Source organism: Botryllus schlosseri, chromosome 5 (genome assembly GCF_051294905.1).
Source record: "Botryllus schlosseri isolate E-star chromosome 5, Bs_hap1, whole genome shotgun sequence".
NCBI classification, from domain to species: domain Eukaryota; kingdom Metazoa; phylum Chordata; class Ascidiacea; order Stolidobranchia; family Styelidae; genus Botryllus; species Botryllus schlosseri.
In genome coordinates, this window is record NC_137240.1 from 489,520 (window position 1) to 503,191 (window position 13,672).

General features: G+C 40.9%; 3 protein-coding genes across 3 annotated transcripts; 2 read left to right on the forward strand and 1 right to left on the reverse strand.

The window, feature by feature from the left end:
- Positions 1-639: 639 nt before the first annotated feature.
- On the forward strand, positions 640-9,369 carry LOC145438513 (Golgi reassembly-stacking protein 2-like). The gene is made up of 5 exons (XM_080315846.1): positions 640-1,041; positions 1,441-1,579; positions 1,966-2,066; positions 4,285-4,370; positions 8,675-9,369. The coding sequence occupies exons 1-5, from the start codon at positions 660-662 to the stop codon at positions 9,209-9,211; spliced, it is 1,245 nt and encodes a 414-aa protein (XP_080171972.1). The 5' UTR covers positions 640-659; the 3' UTR covers positions 9,212-9,369.
- On the reverse strand, positions 6,498-8,689 carry LOC145438517 (uncharacterized). Its single transcript, XM_080315851.1, has 2 exons — positions 6,882-8,689; positions 6,498-6,793 (listed from the first exon to the last, which is right to left on the reverse strand). Exons 1-2 carry the CDS (start codon positions 7,502-7,504, stop codon positions 6,772-6,774), a joined length of 645 nt encoding a protein of 214 aa, XP_080171977.1. The 5' UTR covers positions 7,505-8,689; the 3' UTR covers positions 6,498-6,771.
- Positions 9,370-9,510: 141 nt separating the features above from the next.
- Positions 9,511-13,663, forward strand: LOC145438512 (mitochondrial inner membrane protein OXA1L-like). The gene has a single exon (XM_080315845.1). It carries the CDS (start codon positions 11,483-11,485, stop codon positions 12,752-12,754), a length of 1,272 nt encoding a protein of 423 aa, XP_080171971.1. The 5' UTR covers positions 9,511-11,482; the 3' UTR covers positions 12,755-13,663.
- The last annotated feature ends 9 nt before the right edge of the window (positions 13,664-13,672 follow it).

A 13,672-nucleotide genomic window follows, 5' to 3' on the forward strand; every position in this document is an offset into this window, starting at 1 on the left:
ATTAATTCACAGCAAATACGAAGAGACGGTACTGAATGGTTTGGTTGACACGGTTAAATAATTGTCCTCATATTTGTTCGATTAGCACCTCTACAGTCATGACACAAAATACCATTGTTGTGATATGCGTCACTTGAATGGTTTTTAAATTTGATAATAATAATAATAAATTCCTCCCCTTGAATATATATAGCCTACTCAATTTTCTCACTCTTCAACATGTTTATGAAAAAAAGATGAAAGGCAACTTTTTCTTGACCTATTTTTCGAGTATCCCTACTGATAGACGAGACCTGGATCAAGTTATAGTGAATGTCTCGACTCTCGAGTCGTATTGACTTCATCGATTCATGCACAATGACTCTTGTACAAACTGAGTCTATACACAAAGTAACTCAAGTCTAGTCATATTACATGTTCAGAAAATGACTGGAGTCAACCAAAAATTTGCGACTTGAGTCATTATGACTCTGTCTAAAATATATTGTCTGTAGAAAGAGGATGCAGGGTTGTAATCACTTGAATAACGACTCGACACGAGTCAAATTTTCTGGTTTCGAGTTAAGTTGTAAGATTGACTTATGACTTGGCTGCAACCATGCTAGGATGCTAATCCGATCATTTACTTTCCATTTCAAGATATCAATGTAAGGTAGACAATGGGTGCTGGGAACAGTATCGAGGTCCCGGGAGGCGGGACCGAAGGCTACCATGTTCTGCGTGTCCAGGAGAATTCCCCCGGCCATAAAGCGGGCCTGGAACCCTTCTTTGATTTCATTGTAATGATTGGTAATACCCGACTTGACCAGGATGACGATCGCTTGAAGGATGTTCTCAAAGCGAACGTGGAGAAGCCTATAAAAGTGCTGGTGTACAGCAGCAAGACATTGCAATTACGAGAAGTCACAATGACGCCCAGTAGTATATGGGGAGGTCAAGGATTACTGGGAGTGTCAATCAGATTTTGTTCGTTTGAAGGCGCAAATGAGAATGTTTGGCATGTGTTGGAAGTGGAAACCAACTCACCGGCATATCTTGCAGGTACATTACCTCAATGACTAGCCTATCATCGCCATTCAATGTCTTCAGCACTCAATGGAGCTAGCCATAGCTCTAGCGCTGAAAGCATTATCCTTTGCCCACTGCTCAGTAATCATACAGAGTTGACATTTCATGCAAATACACTACACAGCATCAAGTCCATAAGTCAGATACATGAGCATGAGTTTCTTTGCCGAGTCACCCGAGTTTTGACGAATTCCATATATGTAAAGGCTTTAATTAGTTTAAACTTTGAAGTAGAATCTATCAATTATTTGAATGGTCTTTTATCATGAAACCTTGATGATCATTTGTCTCTGGAATCTGCAGTTAGTTTTGAAAATTACAAATGGATCAATGAAAAAACAAGGTAATAGAATCAATGAATTTTAATGACAGGACTTCGACCTTTCTCGGATTATATCATCGGCGCCGACTCTCTTCTCAATGAACAAGATGATTTGTTCTCTCTAATTGAGTCACATGACGGAAAACAATTAAAACTATATGTCTACAACAGCGACTCGGACAGTTCAAGGTGAGATGCAGACTTATCAACTAGCTAATCATAGTTGTCTAATTAGACGTATTGTAGTAAAATGCCGATATTTTAATTCTCTATCGTGCAATATGAGCCAAGCTCGGTGCACAGATATTTTCCATATTCTTGTGCTTATGAGAGTAAACTCTAACGTGATATGAACTGATTTCGATTTTTGTTGTATTTATTTCCAATTCGGAAGTGAATTCAATTCTCTAGTTCTTGCAAAATCGGTGAGTCTACTTATATTCTAATTTTAGAAAAACGGTCGCTATCATTCTAGTCAGATTCTTAGAAACTGAAAATTTGCTACTTATCCAATTCTGGCGAGATGACATGCGTTTGTTAAGGATTCTGAATTGAAACTGTATTCTTTTATGCAGGGAAGTGGTGATCACGCCCAACAGTGCCTGGGGAGGAGATGGGAGCTTGGGTTGCGGAATCGGATACGGATACCTTCATCGTATCCCTGTCCAAGTAGAAGGTGACCCAGATTTGCGTTTCAGTAAATTTGCATTTCTTTCTATTTCGGAATTGAATTCAGTACGGTACCCAGTGGCGTATCCAGGGGGGGGGTTTAGGGGGTCGGAACCCCCCCCTTTTCAAAATCCTAAAAATTGATGTCAAATATAGCCTCTAATATTTGCTAATTTATTAGTTTAACATATTCGTTTTTACGTATGAGAAGGCGAATATGGCGTCTTAATGTTATTTAAGGGGACTAAGACCCCTACAAAATATTGGAATTATGCGCCGAATTAGTCGAAAGGATAAAATAGGTCATTATAATTCGCTAATTCCATACGAATTCTGCACTTGTTCAGCTACATTTCAGCTGTGGCAATTGCCGACGTTCTCAACTTTCTTCCCTCGATTTCTCTCTCGCCTTGCTGAAACGAGAGACTCATTTTAGGAAAATCTAATCTAATTGGCCGACGCGATACGTAATTGCAAAGACGAAGTTGTCAGCAATCAACATCGCTCGCGAATTCGCTCCACCTGCTCGCCTTGAAATCCTAATTAAGAATTGCACGCGGCGGCGTGTTGATTGATCAGCGAGACGCAGACACGACGGCGCCAGTACGACAATGCTATTCTCAAATCCACATTGTATTCGCGATTATTGGCGAGAAATGGCCTAGGATTGACATTCACATTTCAAAATACAAGCCTAGCAATCCACGTTCCCGATTGTTAGGTGGCTTGCTGTCGTCCAAATACAGGCCTATGTTGTCGCTGAACGGGAGAATTGAGTAGGCCTAGTGGTAAAGCCTAATTATATCGGCTGACAAGTTTCTCTGTCGATCAAGTTATTATCCCAGTGTGTACTCTGTATTAGTTGACTGACTTGCGTGCTTGCAATTAAGGTCTAATTATCTTCGCGCGTACTACACGCTCAGCCGTATGGCTAGTAAAGCCATCGAAAAGCACACATTCGTGTACGACGTACACTGTTCACACCACACCTCTCTGTGGCGATCGCCCTCGTTTATGCTACCGCCCTATTCCGCGCTTGTTCGTCCGCTGCGATACTACCGACCGTGCGCATAATATCGTCCAAACCCAACAAAATCGCGCATCTCTGACCGGAACTAGGCGCTTGAAGACGGGCGACATTTGCCGGCTCATGACTAAATGTGAGCATTTACGAATTTCTTTCAATCAGACCATAAAAGAAACGCGATTTTCAGGCAATGTCCGTATCGTATTCGTACATCTCCCACTCACCGCAAATATCTGTTTATTATTAAACTATAATCTATTAATTATTCGCCAGGGCGTGGAGACAAGTGATCGTAATAATGACGTCACAATAGCCAATTTCGGAACGCAAAACCCCCCCCTTTTTCGCGCTCTGGATACGCCCCTGACGGTACCGCCGGTACCGGTATCTAAGTTTTTGCAAATTCAGTCATTCTAATCTAATTTGAGGTAACTGTTTAGTAGGGCTGTTCAAAAAAAACTTTTTTTCCTGAATCTTGCTGGCTATGTGATTAAAACGTTAGGTTGCCTTAAAAAACGACGCACACCAAATTTGAACTCATTCCAACCGGTAATCGCGTATTTTTTAATTTGAATTTAACCAAAAATGCCCAAAAAAATTGTTTTTCAAGTTTGTCTGTCAACCCTATGAAATTGTTGCGCTGTCTTCAAAAATGATGCAAAACAAATTTGACTTAATTCCAAGCCGTAGAAGCGGAGTTATTGAGGTTTTCTATGGTAATTCTTGGATTATCCACCGATCACAATTATCAAAGAAAAACTCAAATAACTCTGCTTCTACGGGTTGGAATTGAGTCAAATTTGTTTAGCATTGTTTTTAAGACTGCGCATTAATTTCATGAGGTTAACAGAAAAATTTGAGAATAATGTTTTTTGCATTTTTGGTTAATTCAAAATTTTCAAAATCTACGAAATCCGCGATTACCGGTTGGAATGATTTCAAATTTCGTGTGCGTCGTATTTTAAGGCGTCCTGACGATTTAATCACGTAGCCAGCAAGATTCAGTAAAGTAAATTTTTTTTAACAGCCCTACTGTTTAGCTTCAATTCTAAGTCTCATAATTTGGAAGAAACTGTAGCTATAATTCTAATATAATTTAGGAAAACTGTGTAGCTATAATTCTTATCCAACTTTGAAGAAATTGTAGCTAGAATTCTAATTTCAATCTAATTCGAAAAGCTAATTCTTTCTTTTCCAGGTGTTTCGAAAGCTCCGTCAGCAGGCAGCCTACAATCAGTTGCAGTCGGCACTCCGACGCCGGGCGGCAACGATGGCTTCTCAGAAGTAAGTTTCATGTCCGAGGCAAAACCAGATGTGGTCAAAGTAGTCAGCGCTGCTACTTAAGTAGAAGTGACTTTGTAAATTTCTACGCAATCACAAACGTAGAAGTGGCAATTTCCGAATCGAGCCGACCTTGGTGCACAGACATTTGCCATTCTCGTGCTTAACTGAACTTGGATCTTGTTTTATTTCTTTCTCAATCGAAGTTTCATTGCATTTCTAAGTTTTTGCGAATGCAGTCATTCTAATTCTTCTAGTTTTGACTCGAGTCAAGTCGAGTGATTTTCAATTCACCACCGAGTCAAGTTCAGACCCCCTTCTTTTGAAACGCAAAACCGCCTCCCTTTACGCGGAACCCCCTTCACAAATGCCGATTCATTTCAATATTTCTTCAGTCATTTGTAGCACGCCCTCGCGCAGCGGTGGGCAATTATTTTCCTCTTTGGGCCAAAAGAGAAGTAGAAAATACGTTGGCGGGCCGAGTGAAAAATTTTAGCTATATTCTCCAGCGTCATTTTATTTCTAAATCACATTGGTAATAAATGCTGCTGAGTGAATGTGTTGATGTTAGGTAATGAGAAAATGACGGTTAGGTAAAAAAAGATCTATTTGCCGTCATGATTCGAAACCATGTTAAACATGATACATCTTTGACTCTCTTTAGAACCCTATCCACGTTCTTATATTAAGACACTAAAACAGTGGTTCTCAAACTTTAAAATACACTCCCCCCTTCATGATAGTGAACAATTTCGCGACCACCCCCCTATCGTGACATCACAATATATTAAAAAGAGCAACCAGCATGCTAGCAATCCCAGCGGAGAGTTTGATGGCATGGAAGGTTATGGTTGCTGATGAAAGAATTCTGTGATATCAAAGTCAGACAATAGACAGAGGAGAGCAATAAACTATAAGCCAGGGTTAAATCGCGCCGAGCGCGAAAAATCATTTCATTCAACTTCAGCTTCGCACCTTGTTTCAGATGTATACACGCCCCTCAGTTCGAGAACCACTGCACTGAAATGTATATGGGATAGTACAAAGCTTGTCTTGGTTGCTGCATTCCGAACAGTGTGCAGCACGAATTTGGATTATGAATAGTAGGCCTATAGTATTTACGGTGACCAATTCTTTGATTATTTGTTATAGTGGTGCCCACCGTAAATACTATTTTATTCGTATCCAAATTTTTTGATGGCAATAACTCCGCTTCCATTGTTTGGAATTGAACCAAATTTGGTGAACATCGTTTTTATAGACAAGTTAACACTTTCATGGGGTGAAGAGAAAATTTTGAAATTTTTTGTTATTTATTTTTATATAATAAATAGAAACTTTCTTCTCCTGTAGCAATGCGGCTACTAGTTGGAATTGAACCAAATTTGGTGTGTAGGCTTAAATTAGGTAACCTAACAATTTTATCAAGTACCCAGTATGATTTGAGAAAAAAGTCATTTTTGAAGAACCCTATTGCACATGCGATTGTGTAGGATAGTATAGTGCGCACCGGGCCTATTGCAGATGCGATTCTTCAAGCCAGTGGAACTAGGCTTGTTGGAGGCCAGCGACAATTGCCGAGTGCACGGCAATCAATACCTAATTGGCAATCAATACCTAATTTCGCGATCATCTCAACGGAAAATCGCGTCGCGTTACTTGGTGCTCAGACGAATCTCGCTAATTGACAACACGCTTCTCGTTAATTGGCCGCGTGCAACGGGTTACCCTCGCTCACATAAGCGACAGCAGGTAATGTTAAACCGAAAGACATTGCGATTTGTTCTAAATAGCACAATTGGCGGTTATGCCGATACATACCAAACGGTATTCTAGGTATGCCGCATACCTAAAATAATGTCTAGGCAAACCTTGCATACCCAGGTTCGGCGCCTAGGAGTGTAGGACACTACTGAACTCATTGCTTTTCTGAACGCGCGTAATCGTTCCTAATAATATCGGATGTATTGCAGTATTCACCTCGCTTGCGACGCGTAATTCGCACTATGAATTGCCGGGTGGTCTGCGATCTACTCAAATCTAGAACTCTATTAGATCTATGCTTCAACAATTGGATGCTTGATGTTGATCTCATAGTTACATTTGGTACACGGCAACAAAACTGTGATCTACAATGTGATGGTTTAATATGGACGAAGAAGTAGAAACAGGTTATCTGAAGATGAAGATCACTGCATTCAAACGGCCAACTTTAATCTACGCGAACATTTTTTTCTAAATTCCTCTAACACAGTTGACCTATCCAAATCATTTTCTGAGTGGATGTGCATTGTGCAATGTGCATTTAAGCCAAGCCGTTCAACCGATTTTCTTTTATGGTAGCTGCGTAGATAAGTCTTTAGCTGGCGTAAGGTCGAAAATGACCGTCCCACAGAAGCATTTGTCACTGGTAGCGTCGACAAAATCTGCAATACATGAATACAACAAACGAATCAATACACTGATTCGACATTTTAACAATTGATATAATAGAAATAACCGCTCGGAGCCTACCTGTACTTCTTTAGAGTCATTTTTTCCACTACGTTTCCAGTTCTGTGAGCACTTTCGAAGCCTTCCGCTCGAACGACGGCCGTAACGTGGTATTTTTTTGCACCATGTTCTATGCAGTATTCCTTTGCCCTTTTCCAGGTCTGCATGGGCTCAGTTACAAACCGTTTCAATTTCTGACCGCCAGCATTATCCATGGCAAACAGGCGACAAGGCACGCAGTACGCTCCGTCCTGAGACGGACTATAGGCTAGCCATTTAAATGTCTCCAGCCAACTTCGTTGAAATTTCAGCCTGACGACCTTCTTTTTTACGAGACGTTCTTGAGTGGGAAATTTGAAATGTCGGTTCGGTCTCCAGCGATCGGTTAGATAATTCAACTTAGTTTGCGCCTCAACCTTATGACCGCGCTGGTAACCAGCAATGTCAAGTTCAAAACGCGAGTGAATGAGTTGCTGTGGCTTTGAGGAACACGGTCTATCGTCCTGATCAAATTCGACTCGCCTGCGACCCGGTGACGAACTGCGTTCGGGAGTGTCGACTGTAGGATTGACAGATTGCTCACTGCTATCTTCCGATGATGAATTAAAATACGACGTAATCGATCTCTGTCCACTTTTCTTCATAATTTCACATCAATAACGGAAATCGCAGGCCTGAACTATTGTGCGTGCACTTCGCGCGTATACTCGCTCGCATGAGACAGTGCCGCTGGAGCTTAATTCATTAGCGATGATGCCTGATCGAAGTCGCTCCCGTGCCTAGCCTGACTCGACGAATAAAGAAGCCTTCACGGTTCAGCCAATAACAGCATGAATAAATAAAACCTTCGCAAATGCACTGTCTTAATGTCCTCAATCTTTCAAAAATAATTCTCCACTCGTCATACTACATTATGTCCTACATAACGGGTAGCCTACCGACATCATCAATAGCGGCATCGAAATGTGTGTGCTCCTCGCATATGATATATTGTGATTCGCGAGGTAATGAGATTACCCGCAGCGTTGTGTCATGACTCGAGCGTTCGCCTGAAACTCGCTGTCGGTAATTAGCGGCGCGGGAGCCACAAGGGACTTCCCATTGTTACTGTAGCATACGACCGCGCTATCACGAATCGCTAGCAGTCTTACGTGGTATAGCGAGCGTAGTTGCGTAGATGAAGCTTATAAAGGCATATAAATATATCCTGCGCGTAGGTTTGTCCATACGGGGAAGCTTTTCTGATGTACGTAAGAACGTAACTCTTGTTAAGTCATTTTGGTGCACTTAAAAAATCATACCCCTCCCTTTTTTCCAAACCCGCCCTTTTTTTTCGGCTGGCTACGCGCCTGACCGACATTCATAAAAATATTTCACAATCGCGGCAAACTGTGTGAAAAGAAGAGCCATATCATTACACGATATTGCTTTTCAACAATATGCACGTAGCGAGTTACGAAGCGAATATAGACAACAATATAACGTTCACAACTCGGCATCGGGAAAATATGCAAGGTGTGCTTGACCAAAGTATTTCTGGTTATTGCAACTGACATAGTGTATTCCCCGATCTCAATCGTATTGTCAACACTTCAGGGTGACTTAGCTCCGAGACGACTTTCCATGTAAATGGCTTACTCATTTGATACGATTTTTGATGTATTTCTTTCGAAATCAGAATTCAATTCAATTCCCAAAGTTTTTCGATGAATTCTTATTTAATCGAAAAAAAATGTATAGTTTTAGTTCAATCTAATGCCGATAACCTGAAAATTTTCTGGTCCAGTGCTACAACGATTTCCTTACCATTTCAGGTTTCTTTGGCTTCCTCCAACCCTGCAGTTGCGAGCTACGCGCAAGTTAACCCATTGGTGTCCATACCGGCTGCTACCAGCGCTGCCTTGTTACCTGGCAACGCACCGCCGTTGCTTAGCAACATGCCCCCATTACCAAACCCCGCAGAATTGTTACAGACAAGCTCCACCGTTAACCCCCTCACACTACCCTCTCCGATAACGTTGCAATCATCAGGTGTCCCGGGCATAACGCCTTTATCTCTCCCCGCTGGGGTGCCGCCCATTCAATTTACGGGTCTACCGCCTAATTTAACGATGCCCCCTCTTAACCTACCCAGTTTATCGCAGATTGGAGACCCGTCTTCGACCCCGGCTTCCGTAACTAACCCGATTTCATTCCCCAGTACTTTGACGCAGGTTAACACGGCCCCGGTACTAGCAGCTGGTCAGCTACCGTCTCTGGAAGCCCTAACTAAAGTGATCCCGATAGCCCCGGTATTGACAGCCACCTCGTCCGAACAGTCGATTTCGGTCCAGCAGAATGGCGACGCTTGATGAAGCGCAAGAGAATGCAAACATATTTATGATATTGTAAAGAGACACTGAGGAGTTATTAGTTTGTGTATGAATCACGCTCTTATGTCAAAATTGTGTCCTCCTGTGGAGAAGCGAGATCGCAGGAAGGGTTTGAATAAAGCAGACGCTATACTTTGTTTTTTGGATCTTGTTTCTGTATTAAAGTCATTTATTGAAGAGTTTGTCAACCCGCAATATGGCAGACATGAAAATAAACCTTCGTTTGCAGTGTAGTCTCCAGCTTGAACGCTCAAGGACAAAAATATACAACGCCCTAATTACAGTGGATATTGATTCCGGTGCGAATGCAATATCTTGGAAAGACAGGATGCCGAAACCACTTGGCGTGGTATTTTAATCAGACACCCGCCTTGGCCAACAGCATGCACACTGAATTTAAGAAAAGATAACAAAGGGAAGCGGCGAAAATGAATGGTGCATATATGTCAGTAGGCGAGGTCGATATGCCAGATTGTGGTCTGGTAATCACGACGGCTCACTAGTAGTAGAAATTGCTTGGATTTTGATTTGAATGTGGACATGCTCGGCGACATGTTGATTGTTCGGACTTTAGGATAAAAGTGCCTATGAAGCACCCGCATTAAAGAAGAACCCATACCTTTAGCTAGGGAACAGTACAAGAAGACGTTAGTCGAAACCTCATTGTAGAAGAGCACATTTTGAAGCACGAGTGACTGATATCTCACCTCCTTATATCGCCCACCACGCGATAATTTGAGGTAAATGAATTGTAGTCTGAAAAGATTCCTAATTAAGGAATTCTGCCTCTATTTGAAATCCCCTCAGCGACCCGTTGGTTCAAATTCTTTAAAATGGTCCGTTGCAGCCTTTGCATCCTTTGTGCACAATTCCAAGAAGATAGCACCAATGACCTTCTACGCTTTAATGCACGGAAACAAAACACCATGTCGCTCACGCTATCGATACCGGCAAATGTGTACGCATATCGAATGTTTGCTTTAGAACGCATAACGAATAGCTCTGTACCCTTGGCTCCGGATTCAGTAATGTTGCTAGGACGAGACTACTACAACACGCAGTTAAAGTTAATTATAGGGCCTTAATAGAATACAGAACGCCGGCAACTTATTATAATTGATTGCCTTACTAAGGCAGAAGCCCAACGCATCAGCAATCAATCAGGTTTATTAATATTTTCATCGTTTCAAAAACATCACAAGACTGCGATACAATGAAAAGATAGGAAGGTGTCGAAACAACTTGGAGTAGCCTTTAAGATCAGACACCCACATTTAAGCCTAGGCGAAGTAAATAAGAGGAATGCACAGACACTGAATGAAAAGTAATGCAAAGAATATAAGACGCAACGCAAGCGACAAAACGAGGTGGTATGTGGCGGAGAACGAGGTCGATGTTAGGTCGTGGTCCGGAAATCCAGCTGCCAGAAATGTGCTATAAATTCAATGCAACTGCTGTTCCATTATTATAAGGTCAAGAGTCCTTATTGAAATTTTCATATCAAAACACCACAAGAATGCGATATATTGTTCTTTTATGTTATCCCTTAGTTATTTCCACTTTCTCGTGTGCATGCCTCTTATTTACGAGTCCTATAGGCCCAGGTCGGTGTGTGATTTCAAAGACTACTCCAATTCGAATGAATTCGTTTTGACACCATCGCAGTCTTGTGGTGTTTTGAAATGATACAGTTACTGATAATATATACTGATAATAAAAAGATGGCATAGAAAAGACTTGAAGTGGTCTTTTAATCATACCAGGAATATATAGTTGTATATATCACTGTATTCAAACACTCACCCTGGTCCTGCCATCCGGGCAATGCCAACGATATGCTATATGCAGAGGTGGTCAGTAACGAAGTACTTCTACGTTTTGAAGTACGTGAAGTAGATTTTGCCTACTCAAACTACTTTTTAAGTAGTTATGATTTTAGACTACTTCTACTTTTACTTGAGAGTTTTCAGTTTTGCAGGCAAAAATAAGCGTAGAATACCTACTTACTTACTTGTGAACCACCACTCCTACTTCTACTTGAGTAGAAATTCCGGCGTTACTTCTACTTGAGTAGCGACGGTGACTACTTTGACCACCTCTGGCTATATGTATTTCCTGATACGGTACTTGAGATGCCTGAAGCCACCATATACTGATATCTTTGTTTGGATTTGAACAAATCTGTGAAATTGAATGTTTCTTTGATTCAGATTACGAACCAACCAGTATAGCCTACTAGTGACGAGTGCAATGTTTCGGTGTGGCTCAAGATCTACAAAATGTTTTGTGAATTGGAAGAAATCACATTCAAGAGTTGCAAATGTGCCATCATGCTTTGCATCGATGAATGCAAATTTTGGTAGCAAATCCCTTGTTAAGAATCGGACTTGCAATCCAAATTTGCCGCAAAATGTGCACCGGGCCTACTTTGGGACGTATCCAAGTCGAAATGGATTGTTTGATGCTTGGAAATCGAAAGAACAATCTGTGGTTTCTGAAAAAACATACAGTTTTGATGGTGATGAAGCCTTTCTTGAAAATACAGATGAAGTCATTCTTGAAAATCCAACCCAGGAGACTATGATTGAGAGTGTGTCTTCAGACACTGATGTTGTGATGCAGTTTGCAGATTACGGACTTGGAGGCGGGATATTACCTCACAAACTATTCCAAGATATCTTGAATTATTTAACAACGAATATGGACATGGAATGGATACCTGCAATTGCAATTTTAACAGTCTGTCTTCGCTGCTTGACGCTACCGTGCTTGATATATATTCGAAGATTCAGCGCACGGACTTATAATCTATTCCCGCAGACCGCAAAACTACAAAAGAACATCGCAGACGCGTCTCAGTCTGGAAACAAAATATTGTACAAAAAAGCTACTATGGAGTACATGGATTTTATGCGTACACACAAAATTAATCCCATAAAGCCATTATTAATCAACGCACCAAATGCGATAGCTTTTTGTTCCATGTTTTATGGAATCCGTCAAATATGTCTAGCCAAATTACCAAGTCTAACCACCGGTGGAGCTTTATGGTTTCAAAATCTATCGATCGCAGATCCTTACTATATTTTACCGATATGCTCATGCTTGTCAATGTCTATGATTATACGTTACGGTGGCGCAGAAGCAGAAATGGGGGCAGTTGCATCACAGGAAAATTTTCGTAACTTCTTGAAATGGATTCCTATTATTTCCTTACCGTATCTTATCTTCCAACCGTCTGCGATGTTTGCTTTTTGGATAGTTAGTAATACCTTCACGGTTTCCATGATGTTTTTATTTCGAAATAAGTCCGTTTCCAAGTTTTGCGGGATTCCGGAGCGCGTTGTTCACGATAAAAGTACGATCGAGGAATTGTCAAAAGCCATGAATCCTATGGAATTGTGGAAGAGAAAAAAAGCGGAAAATCGAGAACGGCAGGAACTTGCCGAAAAAATCAACAAATATCAAAGTTTAATCTCAGACATGGAAAAGATGAATTCTAAGAAAAAACGTGATTCATGAAAACATTAATGCAGGGTTTTAACTGGTAATGACTCGACTTGAGTTGCAGTTTTTTCATGACTCGAGTCATTTTATGAAATATGAAAAATGATTTGACTCGACCCGAGTCACTTTGTGTATCGTGATAGCGGAATTGTATGAATAAGAAACCGTGATTCTTGAAATCATCTATGCAGAGTTGTAATGACTCGAGTCATTTTCTAAAATATGGAAAATGACCCGATTGTGAGCCACTTTGTGTATATTGAGTCGACTTGTACTCGAGTCGTTGCGCGTGACTCGACCAAGTCATACGGTACGACTTGAAATAAATCGGGCTAGAAACCGTCTTATATCTGTTTTAATAAGCCTCTTAAGAGTTGAAGTGGTCAAAGTAGTCTAATTAGCACTCAAGTAAAACTAAATTCACACTCTAATAAAAGTAGAAGTTGTAGCCATTTCCAAGTCAGTTAATGAGCAAGTATTTTAGGACTAGTTTTGGATAATACACTGAAAAATGTAAAGTAGAAATAGTCTAGGATCATAACCACTAGAAGAAGTAGTGCAAGTAGGCAAAATCTACTTGAGTACTTTGACAGAATAGAAGTACTTCTCTGGTGAAGAGAGACATTTGAGTATATTATAAATCCGATGGACTCATTTCACCAGAGCAAAGATGTAAAAAATAAGTTAAACTCAAGACTGAACAGTAATAAACAGTCTGACTCAGACTTGACCCTTTGCACCCTGACTTGGACTCAAACTTGACTCGAGTCAAAACTATAAAAGTAAGATCTACTTGTGACTTGGTTACAAGCCTGCACTTGCGACTTGAGATTGCGCTGACTTGCTGTCGATGTTATGACCTGTTGCTTGCAACTCCGGATTAAGACTTAATGTTTCATTTCACTTTTATGTCGCAATTTAGAATTTCTGAAG